The sequence below is a fragment of the Chionomys nivalis genome, chromosome 7, assembly GCF_950005125.1.
Source record: "Chionomys nivalis chromosome 7, mChiNiv1.1, whole genome shotgun sequence".
NCBI classification, from domain to species: domain Eukaryota; kingdom Metazoa; phylum Chordata; class Mammalia; order Rodentia; family Cricetidae; genus Chionomys; species Chionomys nivalis.
Genome location: NC_080092.1, coordinates 81,219,246 through 81,233,974, shown reverse-complemented (window position 1 = coordinate 81,233,974; position 14,729 = coordinate 81,219,246). Strand labels below are relative to the sequence as shown.

Genomic DNA, 14,729 nt, shown 5'->3' with positions numbered 1-14,729 from the left:
CCAACACTCGGAGGCAGAAGCAGGCGGAACTTATGAGTTCGAAGCCAGCCTGGTCTACAGAGCTAGTTCCAGACAGCAAGGGCTGTTACGCAGAGAAACCCTGTCTCTAAAAAGAAAACAAAATTAAAAAAAAAAAAACTTGTATGATCTCCAAAAATAGGATACCCAATCCTTACCACTATCACCTTTTAAATTTAATTTTCATTTTATTGTATACATACATGCATACATACATACATATACATATACATATACATATACATATACATATACATATATATATATACACACACACACAAACAATAAATTTACCAGCCCGCCAAACGCACTCCCTCAGAGGGGCTTGAAAGATAGCTTGAATCTCCCAAAAAGACACTTTCAAAACTGACACGAAGGGAGTAATGGAAGTGGCTCTACTCGGAAGTAACACATCTAAATCTCTAGGACCTTCTCAATCAGAAGCGAGCGTGGGTGGTGGCTTCAGCACACCTGCCGGCACAGGCTGCGCTTCCCCCTTTAATCTCTAGATGGCGCCCCGAGGCGGGTAAGCAGGGATCTGGACCAGGGGTCCTTGCGTCAGCAGCCGTCAAGACGTCACGTCTGGTCCCGGGCGGAAGTCTTCAGCTAGCCGACGGGGAAGTAGCTGAAGACCGGGCGATGGGAACTCTGGAGGTCTCGCTCTGGGGCGGACCCGAGGCCACCGTGCCCCCGCGGTAGAACGAGCCTGGGCGGCGGGCTCTGGGGTCCTGAGGTGAAGAGCGTCGGGGCTTGAAATGAAAACTTAGAAAGAAGCCTGGGAACCCTGACAGCCACTTTAATGGCCCCTTTCTCCGCCCGGGAGTCCCTACTGCTTTAGGCTGGCTCTGCCCCGGAAGCCGGTTCCGTTGGTGTCATCCCACTCCCAGAGGGAAAGGCGCGGACCGGGACTTTCCTCTTCACCTCCACCACCAGGGCAGAAGGTAGCCTCGGGCTCGAGGTTCAAGGGCGCCGATTCTTCTTAACGCGTTTCCTCTTCGCTGCCGCAGGCATGGAGGGGTCGAAGGCGTCCGGCAGCACGATGCAGGTGAGCTTCGTGTGCCAGCGCTGCAGCCAGCCTCTGAAACTGGACACGAGCTTCAAGATCCTGGACCGGGTCACCATCCAGGAACTTACAGGTCAGCGGGACCGGTGGAAAGCGGGTGATCAAGAGTGTGGGAAATGGGCAACTTTAGAGACATTGGTCTTGTGGTGGCAGTCTCTGGTTTTCGGTTTCCTCATCAGGGGTCTAGAGTTCTGACATTGTCTCCAGAGTAGACACATATCCATATATACCAAACAGAATTGCTTGAGGACGTACAGTGTACCGGATGCAGTCCATTTAGTCCCTGTAACAGTCCCCGTGGAAACCAGGCATGGTGACTCACATCCCATAATTGCAGCACTCAGGGGAACTGAAGCAGGAGCTGCCTCAAGTTCCAGGCAAGCTTGGGCTACAGAATGAGACCCTGTTTTCAAAAATAAGAACAGAGAAGGACCATGGTCGCATCCTTTTACAGGTGAAGAATGGAGGTTTAGAGAGGTCACGTGATTTGGACTTCTCTGAGGCCCGCCTCAGGGTAGTCTCCAAGCCTGAAGAAGTGAGCGAGGTGAACAGGGAATTTAAACAAGCTCACAGACCTGGCAGAAGGCTTTGTTGTGTTTCTCTATTCCTTGCTTTTTCTTCATTATTGCTGTTAATTTATGTGTATGAGTGTTTTGCTTACATGTATGTCTCTCTCTACCACATGAATGCCTGATGCCCGAAGAGACCAGAAGAGGGTGTTGGATCTCCAAGCTGGAGTTCTGGTGGTTGTGAGCAGCCTGTGGGTGTTGGGAATCGAACCCAGATTCTCTGCAAGAGCAACAAGCGCTCTAAACTGCTTGAATGGTCTGTCCAACCATTATTTAAAAACATTTTATTTTTTGTCTCCCCGTGTAGCCATTGACTGGCCTCAGACTCATATTGTCCTGCCGTGCCCCCTGCATTCTGGGGCTAAACACATGCACCCCCACACCAGGCTTATTTTTCTCATTTTTTTTAATTAATTAATTTATTTATTTTTGGTTTTTCGAGACAGGGTTTCTCTGTGGTTTTTGGAGCCTGTCCTGGAACTAGCTCTTGTAGTCCAGGCTGGTCTCGAACTCACAGAGATCGCCTGCCTCTGCCTCCCGAGTGCTGGGATTAAAGGCGTGCGCCACCACCGCCCGGCAGTTGTTCTAATTTTTAAAAAGGTTTTAAATATATAATTAATTCCTACATGCTCACCACCTGGTTTGAACAGTTACCAACACATGTTCAATCCAGTTTGGTCTGTAGACCCATCCGTCCTCTCAGCCCTGAAATACCTTGAAGTAAATGCCTGAGACATAAAGACTGTAGGTCTTTCTGTATGACTGTTCAGGTCATGACACCCTTGTGCTTTTAGAATTCTAACATTCTCATAATAGGTGAGGAAGAAAAGAGGTTTTTCTTTGTGTAAAGAATTAAAAAAATAATCTACGGAGAAACCCTGTCTCGAAAAATCAAAAAAAAAAAAAAAGAAAAGAAACAAGTGCCCTAAACTGTTTTTTGTTGTTGTTGGGTTTTGTTTGTTTGTTTTGAGACAGGGTTTCTCTGTAGCTTTGGTGCCTGTCCTGGAACTAGCTCTTGTAGACCAGGTTGGCCTCGAACTCACAGAGATCCTCCTGCCTCTGCCTCCCGAGTGCTGGGATTAAAGGCGTGCACCACCACCCTATTTTCTTCTGTTTTTCTAAAAGCTTTTTCTTTCTTTTTTTTTTTTTTTAAGACAGAGCCTCACTATGTAGCCATTCACTGGCCTCAAACTCATAAGAGATTGTCCTTTCTCTGCCTCCTGAGTTACACAGTGAGACCCTATCTAGAGAGAGATTGTGGTAGGGTTGGGCTGGTAATGAGACTATTTCGGGTTCTTTCCCATGCTTTGGGAAGCTCTCCTGATTTGATAAGACTGTTCTGACTGAGGATTTCCCTTACCCTTAGCTCCATTACTTACCACAGCCCAGGCGAAACCAGGAGAGACCCAGGAGGAAGAGGCTCACTCAGGAGAGGTAAGAGAACAAAGCGCCCTCTCCCCGTCCTCCTCACAGTCTGCTAAACGGGAGGCTGACATGAAAACATCAGAGTATAGACTGGATCTCTGCAGAATATTTGGTGCCCTAGACTTTGGGGGCTAATAATAGAGAGTGGTTAATAACAACATTCCAGCCAGATACAGTGTTGCCCACCTGTAATCCACTTGGGAGGCTGAGGCTGTGAAGGTCACAAATTTGAGGCCAGCCTGGGATACCTGGTGAATTCCAGACCAGCCTGAAATACATGTATTAAAAACGAAACAATAGGGGCTGGGGATGTAGTTCCGTTATAGAGAGCTTGCCTACTGTGCACAGAGCCCTGGCTTTGAGTCCTAGCATCACATTAACCTGGGCATGGAGGCAGGAGGATTACAAGTTCAAGGTCATTTTTTATGTTTATAACAGGTTTGATGTCAGCCCAGTATACATGAGACTGTTCCTCCAAAAACAAACAGAAAGAAACGAAGTTAAGGACTGGGGTTATAGCTCTGGGTTGTGCAAGTTCCTGGATTCAATCCCAGCACTGCAGACAAAGAAAAAGGAAAGTTGCTCATGGTCAGTCCACTGTGAATCATTGGAGGTACTAGAGTGTACCCCAAGGCACAGGGTTACTGAATAAGGCATCCATTAAAAAGTAGAATTATGGCCAGGCAGTGGTGGTACACTTAGGAGGCAGAGGCAGGTAGATCTCTGGGCATTCAGCCTGGTCTCTAGAGCTAGTTCCAGGACAGCCAGGGTTACACAAAGAAACTCTCTGGAAAAACAAAAACCAAAAAATAATTAAGAACAACAAAAATTAAAAAGCGAAAAAGGAAGTATAAGGCCATCGAGATGGTTCAGTGGGTAAGCATGCTTGCCACTCATCCTGTCACCTGAGTGTGTGTGCGCTTGTACACACACACACACACACACACACACACACCAATACGTCAATAAATATTTTTAAAATGTGATTATAGGAGGCTGGAGAGATGGCTCAGCGGTTAAGACCATTGCCTGCTCTTCTAAAGGTCCTGAGTTCAATTCCCAGCAACCACACGGTGGCTCACAACCATCTGTAATGAGGTCTGGTGCCTTCTTCTGTCCTTCAGGCATACACGCAGAAAGAATATTGTATACATAATAAATAAATAAGTAATTTAAAAAAAATAAAAAAATAAAATGTGATTATAGACCAGCATAGTGGTTAATGCCTGCAATTCTAGGTACTTGGGAGGCTGAAGCAGAAAGATTGTTATAAGTTTCCAGTCAGCCTGGGCTCAGCCTAACAGTCTTAAGTTCAAACCCTCGATCCCACACAGGGGAAAGACACCTGGCTCCTACAAGTTGCCCTTTGTACTGTGGCATGAGCATGCACCTACACATAAATAAATAATGTAGTTTTTGTTTTTTTTTTTTTGTTTTGTTTTTTTTTTTTTGTTTTTTTTCGAGACAGGGTTTCTCTGTAGCTTTGGTGCCCGTCCCGGAACTAGCTCTTGTAGACCAGGCTGGCCTCGAACTCCCAGAGATCCGCCTGCCTCTGCCTCCCGAGTGCTGGGATTAAAGGCGTGCGCCACCACCGCCCGGCAATAATGTAGTTTTTAAAGGTAAATGACTAAGGTCAGAGGTGGGATGACCTGTGTGTCTGGGTGGCTCCAGGGCATTCTTGCTTTATATTTTTTATTCTCTATAGCTATTGTCTACATTCCTCTCCATTCACAAACACATCTCATTTGGACAGAGGGTGGTATATTTACCATAGACGCAGCAGATCAGCAGTGTTAGAATATATGTCATTTTAAAATTTTAACGCTGTCAGTGATAAAGCTGGGGATGTAGTTTAGTGATAGATCCCTTGCTTTGCATGGGCAAGGGCCTGGGTTCACTCTCCAGCACTGCACAGGACGACAATAAAATAGTAATAACAATAATAATAGTAATAATAGAGATGTTTTCATTACTAAAGATATATGTTGTTAAGTTGCTTTTCTTTTTCTTTTTTTTTTTTTTTGTTTTTTGAGACAGGGTTTCTCTGTGGTTTTTGGAGCCTGTCCTGGAACTAGCTCTTGTAGACCAGGCTGGTCTCGAACTCACAGAGATCCGCCTGCCTCTGCCTCCCAAGTGCTGGGATTAAAGGCGTGTGCCACCACCGCCCAGCCATAAGTTGCTTTTCTTTTGCAGGGAACAGATCAATGTTTAAGTGGTAGTTATTTATTTGGGAGAGGTATCCTAGCGGACTCTAGTAGGAAGCAGAGAAGGGAGATGGGAAAGGGAAGGAAGCCAGGATGGAGGCATAGTCAAGCCCGAGTGGGTACTTGGAGCTCCATTCTGTGGAGCAGCACCTGTTAGAGGGTGTCGGCTTTACCCCTGAGAGTTAGCTTGCCAGGGTAATAAGGGAATATTTATCCACCTGGCTGTCTGTCATCTGGAAAGCAAACCTTAAGTGGATTGAGGGCTGTTAATTCTGGCCACATGCTCTGCAGGCAGTCTAGGATGCAGGGGCCAGAGAGAACCTGCAAAGAAGCAAAAGAGGCAGACAGAAGAGCTGAAGCCAGTGATACTATAAAATGTTGAACATAGAAGAACTGTTATATACAAGTTGACAGTAGGCCTGCAGTTCTGTTAGGCAGGCCCTACTGCTTGGTTTTTTGTTGTTTTGTTTTGGGGGGTTTTTTGTTTTTCTCTTTTTTTTAAATATTTATTATGTATACAATAGTCTGTCTGTGTGTATGACTGCAGGCCAGAAGAGGGCACCAGACCTCATTACAGATGGTTGTGAGCCACTATGTGGTTGCTGGGAATTGAACTCAGGACCTCTGGAAGAGCACTTAACCACTGAGCCATCTCTCCAGCCCTTGTTTTGTTTTTCAAGACAGAGTTTTTCTGTGTAGCTTTGGAGCCTGTCCTGAAACTCACTTTTTAGACCAGATCTCAAACACAGAGATCCGCCTGCCTCTGCCTCCTGAGTGCTGGGATTAAAAGCGTGAGCCACCACCGCCTGGCACGCCACTTTATTTTTTTGGGACGGGCTTTAGCCTGGACCCGATCCTTGGGCTTACAGATTAGGCTGGCTGGCTGCTTAGACCCAGGAGGGTAGAAAGATCTCCCAGTTCTGCAATTACAAGTGCACACCATCCTGCTCACCCTTTATTTTTCTTTCTGGGTTTTATTTTGTGTGTGTGTGTGTGGGGGTGTTGTTTTGGTTTGGTTTTGGTTTGTTTTCAGAAACTGGGTCTCTATATTATCCTGGCTCTTGTGCTATGTAGACAAGGCTGTCCTTAAATTCACAGAGATCTGCCTATCTCTGCCTCCCAGAGTATTGAGATCAAAGGCATGTGCCTCCCTGCCCCATTTGTTTGTTTAACTGTGGGGATCTGAACTTGGTCCCTCTTCCTTGAATAGAAAGAATGGTATTTACTTAGCCATTTCCCAGCTCAGACCCTACCCACTTCTTAAGTTGCTCTGGTTTATCAAGTTTTGTGGTTAGCTATCTAGGCTAAAGTCAAATAGTTCTTGGGCTATAGGGGAAATAGATTTCCCCAAAGTTGCCAGAATTCTAATGCCCTTTTATTTATTTATTTTCCTTGAGGCAGGGTTTCTCTTAGCTTTTGGAGCCTATCCTGGAACTAGCTCTTGTAGACCAGGCTGACCTCGAACTCACAGAGATCCACCTGCCTCTGCCTCCGCAGTGCTGGGATTAAAGGTGTGCGCCACCACCGTAGGGCTCTAATGCACTCTTATTTCTTTCTCAGGAGCCATTTATTGAAACTCGCCAGGATGGTGTTTCTCGAAGATTCATCCCCCCAGCCAGGTGCTTACTATCCCTCAGTTCCCTGTTTCTTGCCAACGGCCAAGGGAATTTTAATTAAACCTGGGAATTAGGAATTGGGACCAGGTGATGTAGACGAATCATCATCTAGCCTTTTAGCTGTTAGAAAAGATATGTTCCCTTACACATTACCTATCACCTTTCAGCACTGATTTTTTTTCTTTTTTCCTCTATAGCCATTCCCACAGTGAGAAGGGGTAGTGCCTCTAATGTTGAGGGAGTGATTGAGATGAGTTCTGGAGAAGGTTTTAGTGGTGCTTGTTAGATGTTTAGGTTCTTAGTTCTCATCAATGTAGCAGGTAAAAGTTGCTGTCAAGAAGTTTAATATTAGCCGGGCGGTGGTGGCGCACGCCTTTAATCCCAGCACTCGGGAGGCAGAGGCAGGCGGATCTCTGTGAGTTCGAGACCAGCCTGGTCTACAGAGCTAGTTCCAGGACAGGCTCCAAAGCCACAGAGAAACCCTGTCTCGAAAAACCAAAAAAAAAAAAAAAAAAAAAAAAGAAGTTTAATATTAAGCCGGGCGGTGGTGGCGCACGCCTTTAAAAGCACTCAGGAGGCAGAGGCAGGCGGATCTCTGGGAGTTCGAGGCCAGCCTGGTCTACAAGAGCTAGTTCCAGGACAGGCACCAAAGCTACAGAGAAACCCTGTCTCGAAAAACCGAAAAAAAAAGAAAGAAGTGTAATATTAAAAAAAAAAAATGGTCTTTCTTGATCCTCCTTGCTTTTTGCTATAAACATACATATCCATTTTTGATTGCCCCCCCCTTTCTCCTTAGTCCACCTGGGGTAACTTCCTGCTGAGTAGTGCCCCAGCATGGCCTTCTCTTGGGAGATAGGTACCCTTGGGAGGTCCAGTCAGGCTAGGAATGGGTATGACCCTTGAGGCCCCTCAGCCAGTGCTTAGGTGGAGGAGGCCTCTCTGCTCCCTCATGTGGCCCATGGGTGGGGGCTATCTGCAGGATGATGTCTACCGAAAGTGCTAATAGCTTCACTCTGATCGGAGAGGCATCTGATGGTGGCACCATGGAGAATCTCAGCCGAAGACTGAAGGCAAGTTTGCCTCATTTCACTGTCAAGAATTTTGTATAGTTGTTATAGGGATTGACTGGGCAGATAGCCCAGGAGAGGCCCTATCCTGACTGTCCTGTCTCCAGGTCACTGGAGACCTTTTTGACATCATGTCGGGTCAGACAGACGTGGATCACCCACTGTGTGAGGAATGCACGGATACTCTCCTCGACCAGCTCGACACCCAGCTCAACGTCACGGAGACTGAGTGTCAGAACTATAAGTGAGTACCTCCGGGGCAGGTGTTCCTGGGACTGCTCGGCCCGGAGGACTCGGGTGCTGTCCTCGGGCACACGGGACAACAGGTGCCCTCCAGTCAATAGACTGTTCTTGGCAGACGCTGTTTGGAGATCCTCGAGCAAATGAACGAGGATGACAGTGAACAGCTGCAGAGGGAGCTGAAGGAGCTGGCCTTAGAGGAGGAGAGGCTGATCCAGGAGCTGGAAGATGTGGAGAAAAACCGCAAGGTAGTAGCAGAAAACCTAGAGAAGGTCCAGGCTGAGGCGGAGAGACTGGATCAGGAGGAAGCTCAGTGAGTGCTCGCCCTGCTCTTCTACCTTCCTGTCTCTAATACCAGGCCAGGGAGTGGTTTCTGGCTGAACATGTCCGATTAGGTCAGCTGTCAGTCAGTGCCATATCTGCTCCAGCCCTGCCTGTTGTTTCTGGGCTTGTTTCCAGGAGAGTGTCTGGGGCCGTAGAGGAAGACTTGACATAATAAGTGAAGAAAGGATGTTTTAGTTAAGTAGGGTGATGGTACCAGGGCTCCGAAAACGTTACTCTTGGGCCAGCTAACTGGTCCAGTGGGTTAAATCCCTTTCTGTCAAGCCTGATGACCCAAGTTCAATTCCCGAGACCCACATGGTAGAAGAGAACCAAAGCCTGCCCACACACAAATAAAAAATATAATGAAAGACCCATTCTTTTTGTTTGAGACAGGGTTTCTCTGGTTAACAGCCTCAATTGTCCTGGAAATCACTCTGAGGTCAAGATGGTCTCAAACTCAGAGATCCGCCTTCCTCTGCCTCCTGAGTGCCAGGATTAAAGGTGTGCGCCACCACGCCTGGCTAAGAGACCCACTCTTACTTATTTTACTTCTGACAAAAACAAAAAAATACAGGAATGTTTTTGTCATGGTTCACAATAATCTTTTTTTTTTCATCTATATTTTTAAATATGGGCATCTGGAATTTGAGGTGTTTTTATGCCTTGTAGGCAAAACATTCCTCTGAGAGGAATCAATGGCAAATGGAGATTTCTGTAATAAGCTGTAACTCCACCACTAGAGTAAGCCCTTGAGAAGAATGGTGAGAAAGAGACGGCAGCCCCCATGCTCAGCCCTTAGGGTCCCCTTGGCTGCTCGTAGGTACCAGCGGGAATACAGTGAGTTTAAAAGACAGCAGCTGGAGCTGGATGATGAGCTGAAGAGCGTAGAGAACCAGATGCGGTATGCCCAGATGCAGTTGGACAAACTGAAGAAAACCAACGTCTTCAATGCCACCTTCCATATCTGGTAATGAGGGCGCGGGGTTGGGGGAGGCACATCTGGGAAGCATTTTATATTTGGCAGCCACATACCAGGGTGAACACCTCCCCATAGAAGAGGCACTGGCGGTCTTCACCTAAGCCAGCTTTATGTCATTCCTTGTAATAGGATAGCTATAATGTGGGGTGCAAGTGCACACACTCGAATGCACACAGGTAGGATTCTAGAGTGGTTAGTTGGGCAGTGATGGTTGACAACTTTAATCCCAACACTCCAGAGGCAGAGGCAGGCAGAGCTCTGAATTTGAGGCCAGGTTGGTGGTCTACAGAGTGAGTTCCAGGACAGCCAATGCTACACAGAGAAACTCTCTTAGAAAAAGTGAAACGGGGCTGGAGAGATGACTCAGCAGTTAAGAGCATTGCCTGCTCTTCCAAAGGTCCTGAGTTCAATTCCCAGCAACCACATGGTGGCTCACAACCATCTGTAAAGAGGTCTGGTGCCCTCTTCTGGCCTGCAGGCATACACACAGACAGAACATTGTATACATAATAAATAAATATTTAAAAAAAGAAAAAAAAAGAAAAAGTGAAACAAAAATCAACAGGAATTTAGTGGTATCTGTCCACCAAATCCTGTTGCCTGGTGCTGCTTTTAAAATTTTTGTATTATGTTCATCTGTGCGGGTGCTTGCCTTCATATGTCATTGCACCACATGCATGCCTAGTGCCCACAGAGGCCAGATGAGGTTGTTGAACCCTTGAGATTGGAGTAACAGAAAGTTGTGAGCTGCAATGTGGGTGTTGGGAATCAAATCTGGGTCTTGTGGAAGAGCAGCCAGTGGTCCTAACAGCTGAGCCATCTCTCCAGCCCTGGTACTGATTTACTAACCCCAGGCTCATTTGTGTATAACTGATTTAATAACTATTTTTTTTTTTTTTTGGTTTTTTCGAGACAGGGTTTCTCTGTAGCTTTGGAGCCTGTCCTGGAACTCCCTTTGTAGACCAGGCTGGTCTCGAACTCACAGAGATCCGCCTGCGTCTGCCTCCCGAGTGCTGGGATTAAAGGCGTGCGCCACCACCGCCCGGCCTGATTTAATAACTATTGACTATCTGATGTGTGGAAAGCACTGAGCTAGACACCAGGAGAGTCCCAGTAAGAAATCTACAGTATACCAGCTACTCATTGCCTTCAAGAAATGCATAAATAGCAGACTGGTGTTATACAGTGTGATAGTGTGCCAAGGGTTCTCTGAGAACATGAAATGAAAGGGGACCTTCCCACTTTGAGGAAGCTGCATGGAAAATTTCACCCAGAGAAGGCTGATATGGCTGAGGGGTGAAATAGATGTCTACAGAGGAAGAGTTATTCTGGCAAAGAGAACATTGTGTGCAAAGAAACGGGAGCAAGGGAATGGCAAATTCAAAGAACTAAAAGGATCTTAATTATGACTGAAGATTGAGTGTAAAGGGGCAAGTGACCAGATGTGAAACTGGAGAATTACCATTATTAGGCATTTGGAGTTGATCCCAAAGGCAGAGGGAATTATTGAAGCATTTCAGACAGGGAAGTGACATAAGCACATTTGCATCTGTGGATGGTAGCTTTACGTACAGGGTGGGAAATAATCTGGGAAGGAGGTATGGAATTCTTAAACTAGAAAAGAATAGCAGCCTTGAGATGGAGGGAAAGTAGACAGATTTAAGACAAGTGGGAGGGGGCTAGAGAGACGGCTCAGCAGCAGTTAAGAGCACTTGTTGCTCTTGCAGAGAACTTGTTCAATTTCCAGCACCCACATGGTGGTTGTCAATCATCCATAACCCCAGCTCCAGGGAATCCAACAGGCATGCATTGGTACAAATTCACACATGCAGGCAAAACATTCATACACATAAAGTAAAGTAAATCAGCCTAAGAGAGAGAGGGGTAGGAGGGAGACTCAGTGGAGGGTTTGTTTGGCTTTGATATTTGTTTTGTTATTTTGTTGGGGGAGGAGCGTAAGAGTGTTGAGTGACTCTCAGTTCTGCTTGGACATCCAAACAGCAGGGGGAAAGATGCCTTAGGTTTGGGGCAGCCGAAAGAAATGTATGCTAGGTTCTGGGTGAAAGTGGGAAACCTCAAACGTTTTATAATCTCTATTTCCCCCCAACCCCCTCTGCCCTTCTCTGTAGGCACAGTGGACAGTTTGGCACAATCAATAACTTCAGACTAGGTCGCTTGCCCAGTGTTCCTGTGGAATGGAATGAAATCAATGCTGCCTGGGGCCAGACAGTATTGCTGCTGCATGCCCTAGCCAATAAGATGGGTCTGAAATTTCAGAGGTGAGAACATGCCGCTCTCCACGGCACCTTGGGCAAGGCGTATCTGTGATGTCTTCTGTCTATACCACATGGTACTGCTTCACTATGGCCAGAACTCTTGCTGCCAGCAGACAGAAGGGCCTGTGCCCTGCTTTCCCTTCATCACAGGGCTCTTGCTGTGATGTCATAGAGCAGTATCATCAACCTGCATGACTCCAGTGGTGGTCCCAAAAGTCTCCAGAACCTAATTTTTCCCTAATGAAGTTTCAGTGTTTGTTTTTAAAAACCTACCAGGGTGTCCAGCCTTTTGATACTATGACATGATATTGTTGTCTACAAATGTGTTGAGTGTTATTCATAGCTGTCATGGGAACAAGGGCAACCCACAGGCCTCAAGTTATACATACCTTTTAAAGCAAAATACTGGGCACAGTGTTGAATACCTGTAATCTCAGTACTGGGGGAGTTGAGGCAGGAGAATCAAAAGTTCAAGGTCAACCTGGCCCACATAAGGAGACCCTGTCATGTAAAGACAAAACAAAGACAAAATATACATGAGTTGATGAGTACCCGTTACATAATAGATGAAATCTTTTTAGTTAAGTCCTTAAACATGGACTCTAGAGGGAGGTGGAGGGAGGTGGGGATAATAAATAATAAAGTCCTTGGGTAAGATGCAGATTGAAAATTACTGGGTTGCAACTTTGCAATAATCACATAGGAGAAATCCTGTAGGCATCTCTGCATCTCCACTTTAGGTACCGACTTGTTCCCTATGGAAATCATTCATATCTGGAGTCTCTGACAGACAAATCTAAGGTACTCTGGGAGCTAGAGTTCTTGTTTATTCTAACAAAATGGGTACATTTGGGGGCTAGGGATGTAGCTTAGAGATAGGGCACTTGCCTAAAGTATACAAGACCTTGTGCTTAAAAAAAAAAGTTTAGTTTCTATATCTGCTGACATTTTTCAGTTTCTTTCTCAGACTATCTCATAAGGAGCCAACAACATCTTGTTCAGACTTAGCTCTTTGGGGTTGGTGGAAAAAATTCAGGTTTTTACAGCCTGTTGAGAAAGGGTCTGGGCAGATCAGAGGAGTGCATGCACTTGGGGACTTGGGGGTGGGAATATGCTGAAGTTCAGTACATTTCCAGTGGTAGGGAGGCTGCTGGGAGTTGCTGTTTGCCCAGGGCTGTTGGAGTGATTGAGGGTTATAGAAGACATCGGTCAGCTATAATACATGTTCTGGTGGGCGTAGACAAAGCTCAGGTGATTGGAGTGCAGGGAATGACTGGGGACATGCCTATAGCCAGTTCTCTCTTCTTGGGCAGGAGTTGCCGTTATACTGTTCTGGGGGATTGCGGTTTTTCTGGGACAACAAGTTTGACCATGCAATGGTAGCTTTTCTGGACTGTGTGCAGCAGTTCAAAGAAGAGGTGGAGAAAGGCGAGACACGATTTTGTCTTCCATACAGGTGAGAGTTTGCCCTTTATCCTGTGCGGGCTCAGTGAACTTGTAGCAAGGACTAAACTGAATTAAAAGGTAGTGAATGGAAACAGATCCTAAAAATGGCAAGAAGGAAAACAGTGCAATCCTAGGACGCTGGTGGGCAAGGGCTCATTTGATATTGCAGAACAGAGTGCAACCACCTGGTCCCTGGAGTAAAGAATATTGTTGTAGGTGGTAGTGGGGATTTTCTTGGGACAGAGATCAAGTTTGTAGCCTCATTTTAGAAAGGCTTTTCCTGCAGCCTTTGGGAGTTCAAGAGACTGAGTCTGAGAGCCAAGTAAGATGGGCACACCTATAATTCCAGCACTCCGGAGGCTGAGGCAGGAAGAATGTGTGGTTTTAAAGGTCAGTCTGTGCTTCGTAGTGAGAGGAGGAGTAAATACAAACTGTTTATTTCTTTTGCCTCTTTCTGTTCCTGAGTTCAGGGATGCCTAGGTAGACAGTGAGGAGTACTGTAACCTTCACTCCTCTCCTGCTCCAGACTTGTCATGTGTTTGGGTGTGTCCTGCCCTTGTACTCTACAATGACAATGAGGCTCTTGTGACAGCCTTTTATTTTAGGGTTTCAAGCAAATCCAAAATACATACTAGCAGTAGCTCTTTGCCAAGCGCTGTTAGATAAATGACGGGAATGGTCTCGTGGTCAAATCCCTGCCCATTTGCCTGAACTGACTTAACTTGGATCTGTTTCTTAATGAGCTCTGCTTCGTCTGTCTGCAGGATGGATGTGGAGAAAGGCAAGATTGAAGACACTGGAGGCAGTGGCGGCTCCTATTCCATCAAAACCCAGTTTAACTCTGAGGAGCAGTGGACAAAAGCGCTCAAGTTCATGCTGACGAATCTTAAGTGGGGTCTTGCTTGGGTGTCCTCACAGTTCTATAACAAGTGACTTACTCCTCGGGGGTTGTTCGCCTTTAAGGTTTTACATTTGGTTTCATTTGGAAAGATGCTTTAAATTAAATCTGGGTAATATTAAACCACATGTTTACAATACCAAAAGAGACAAAAGCCACTTTATTTTAAAATATCATGTGACAGATAGTTTCCAGAGGATAGCGAACAGCCATTGCCACAGTTTTGACTCAACCCCATGCTTTCCTTTTGCCATTCCCTTGAAAACAACTAATTGACATTCACTTTAAGTTAGTTGATTGACACTGATGTGTTTTCACTGGATTTTATCTCTCTCAACTTCCTGCACTTAAAATATGAAATAGGAACGTTTAGAGATGATATTAGTGGCACACGGTTGGATGATGTGGGAAAGACACCAGGTCAGATGCTGGAAGTCTAACTCTTTCCTCAGGCGGTTCTAGTATTAAATGCCTACTCTACTGTCTGTTAGGATTACAAAATGCTGTTTGGTACTGTTTGAGACATGGAAAGATTTAATTATTTGTAATAAAGGATTTGCTATGGTCTATTAATTACCAAGAGATGTGACGGTAAATTTTTCTT

At 45.9% G+C, this 14,729-nt stretch overlaps 1 protein-coding gene across 1 annotated transcript; it reads left to right on the top strand.

The window, feature by feature from the left end:
* Positions 1-604: 604 nt before the first annotated feature.
* Becn1 (beclin 1) lies at positions 605-14,719 on the top strand. Its single transcript, XM_057776522.1, has 12 exons — positions 605-751; positions 1,026-1,154; positions 3,017-3,084; positions 6,840-6,898; positions 7,875-7,965; positions 8,070-8,206; positions 8,321-8,515; positions 9,347-9,493; positions 11,635-11,784; positions 12,522-12,582; positions 13,095-13,237; positions 13,992-14,719. The coding sequence occupies exons 2-12, from the start codon at positions 1,028-1,030 to the stop codon at positions 14,158-14,160; spliced, it is 1,347 nt and encodes a 448-aa protein (XP_057632505.1). The 5' UTR covers positions 605-751; positions 1,026-1,027; the 3' UTR covers positions 14,161-14,719.
* The last annotated feature ends 10 nt before the right edge of the window (positions 14,720-14,729 follow it).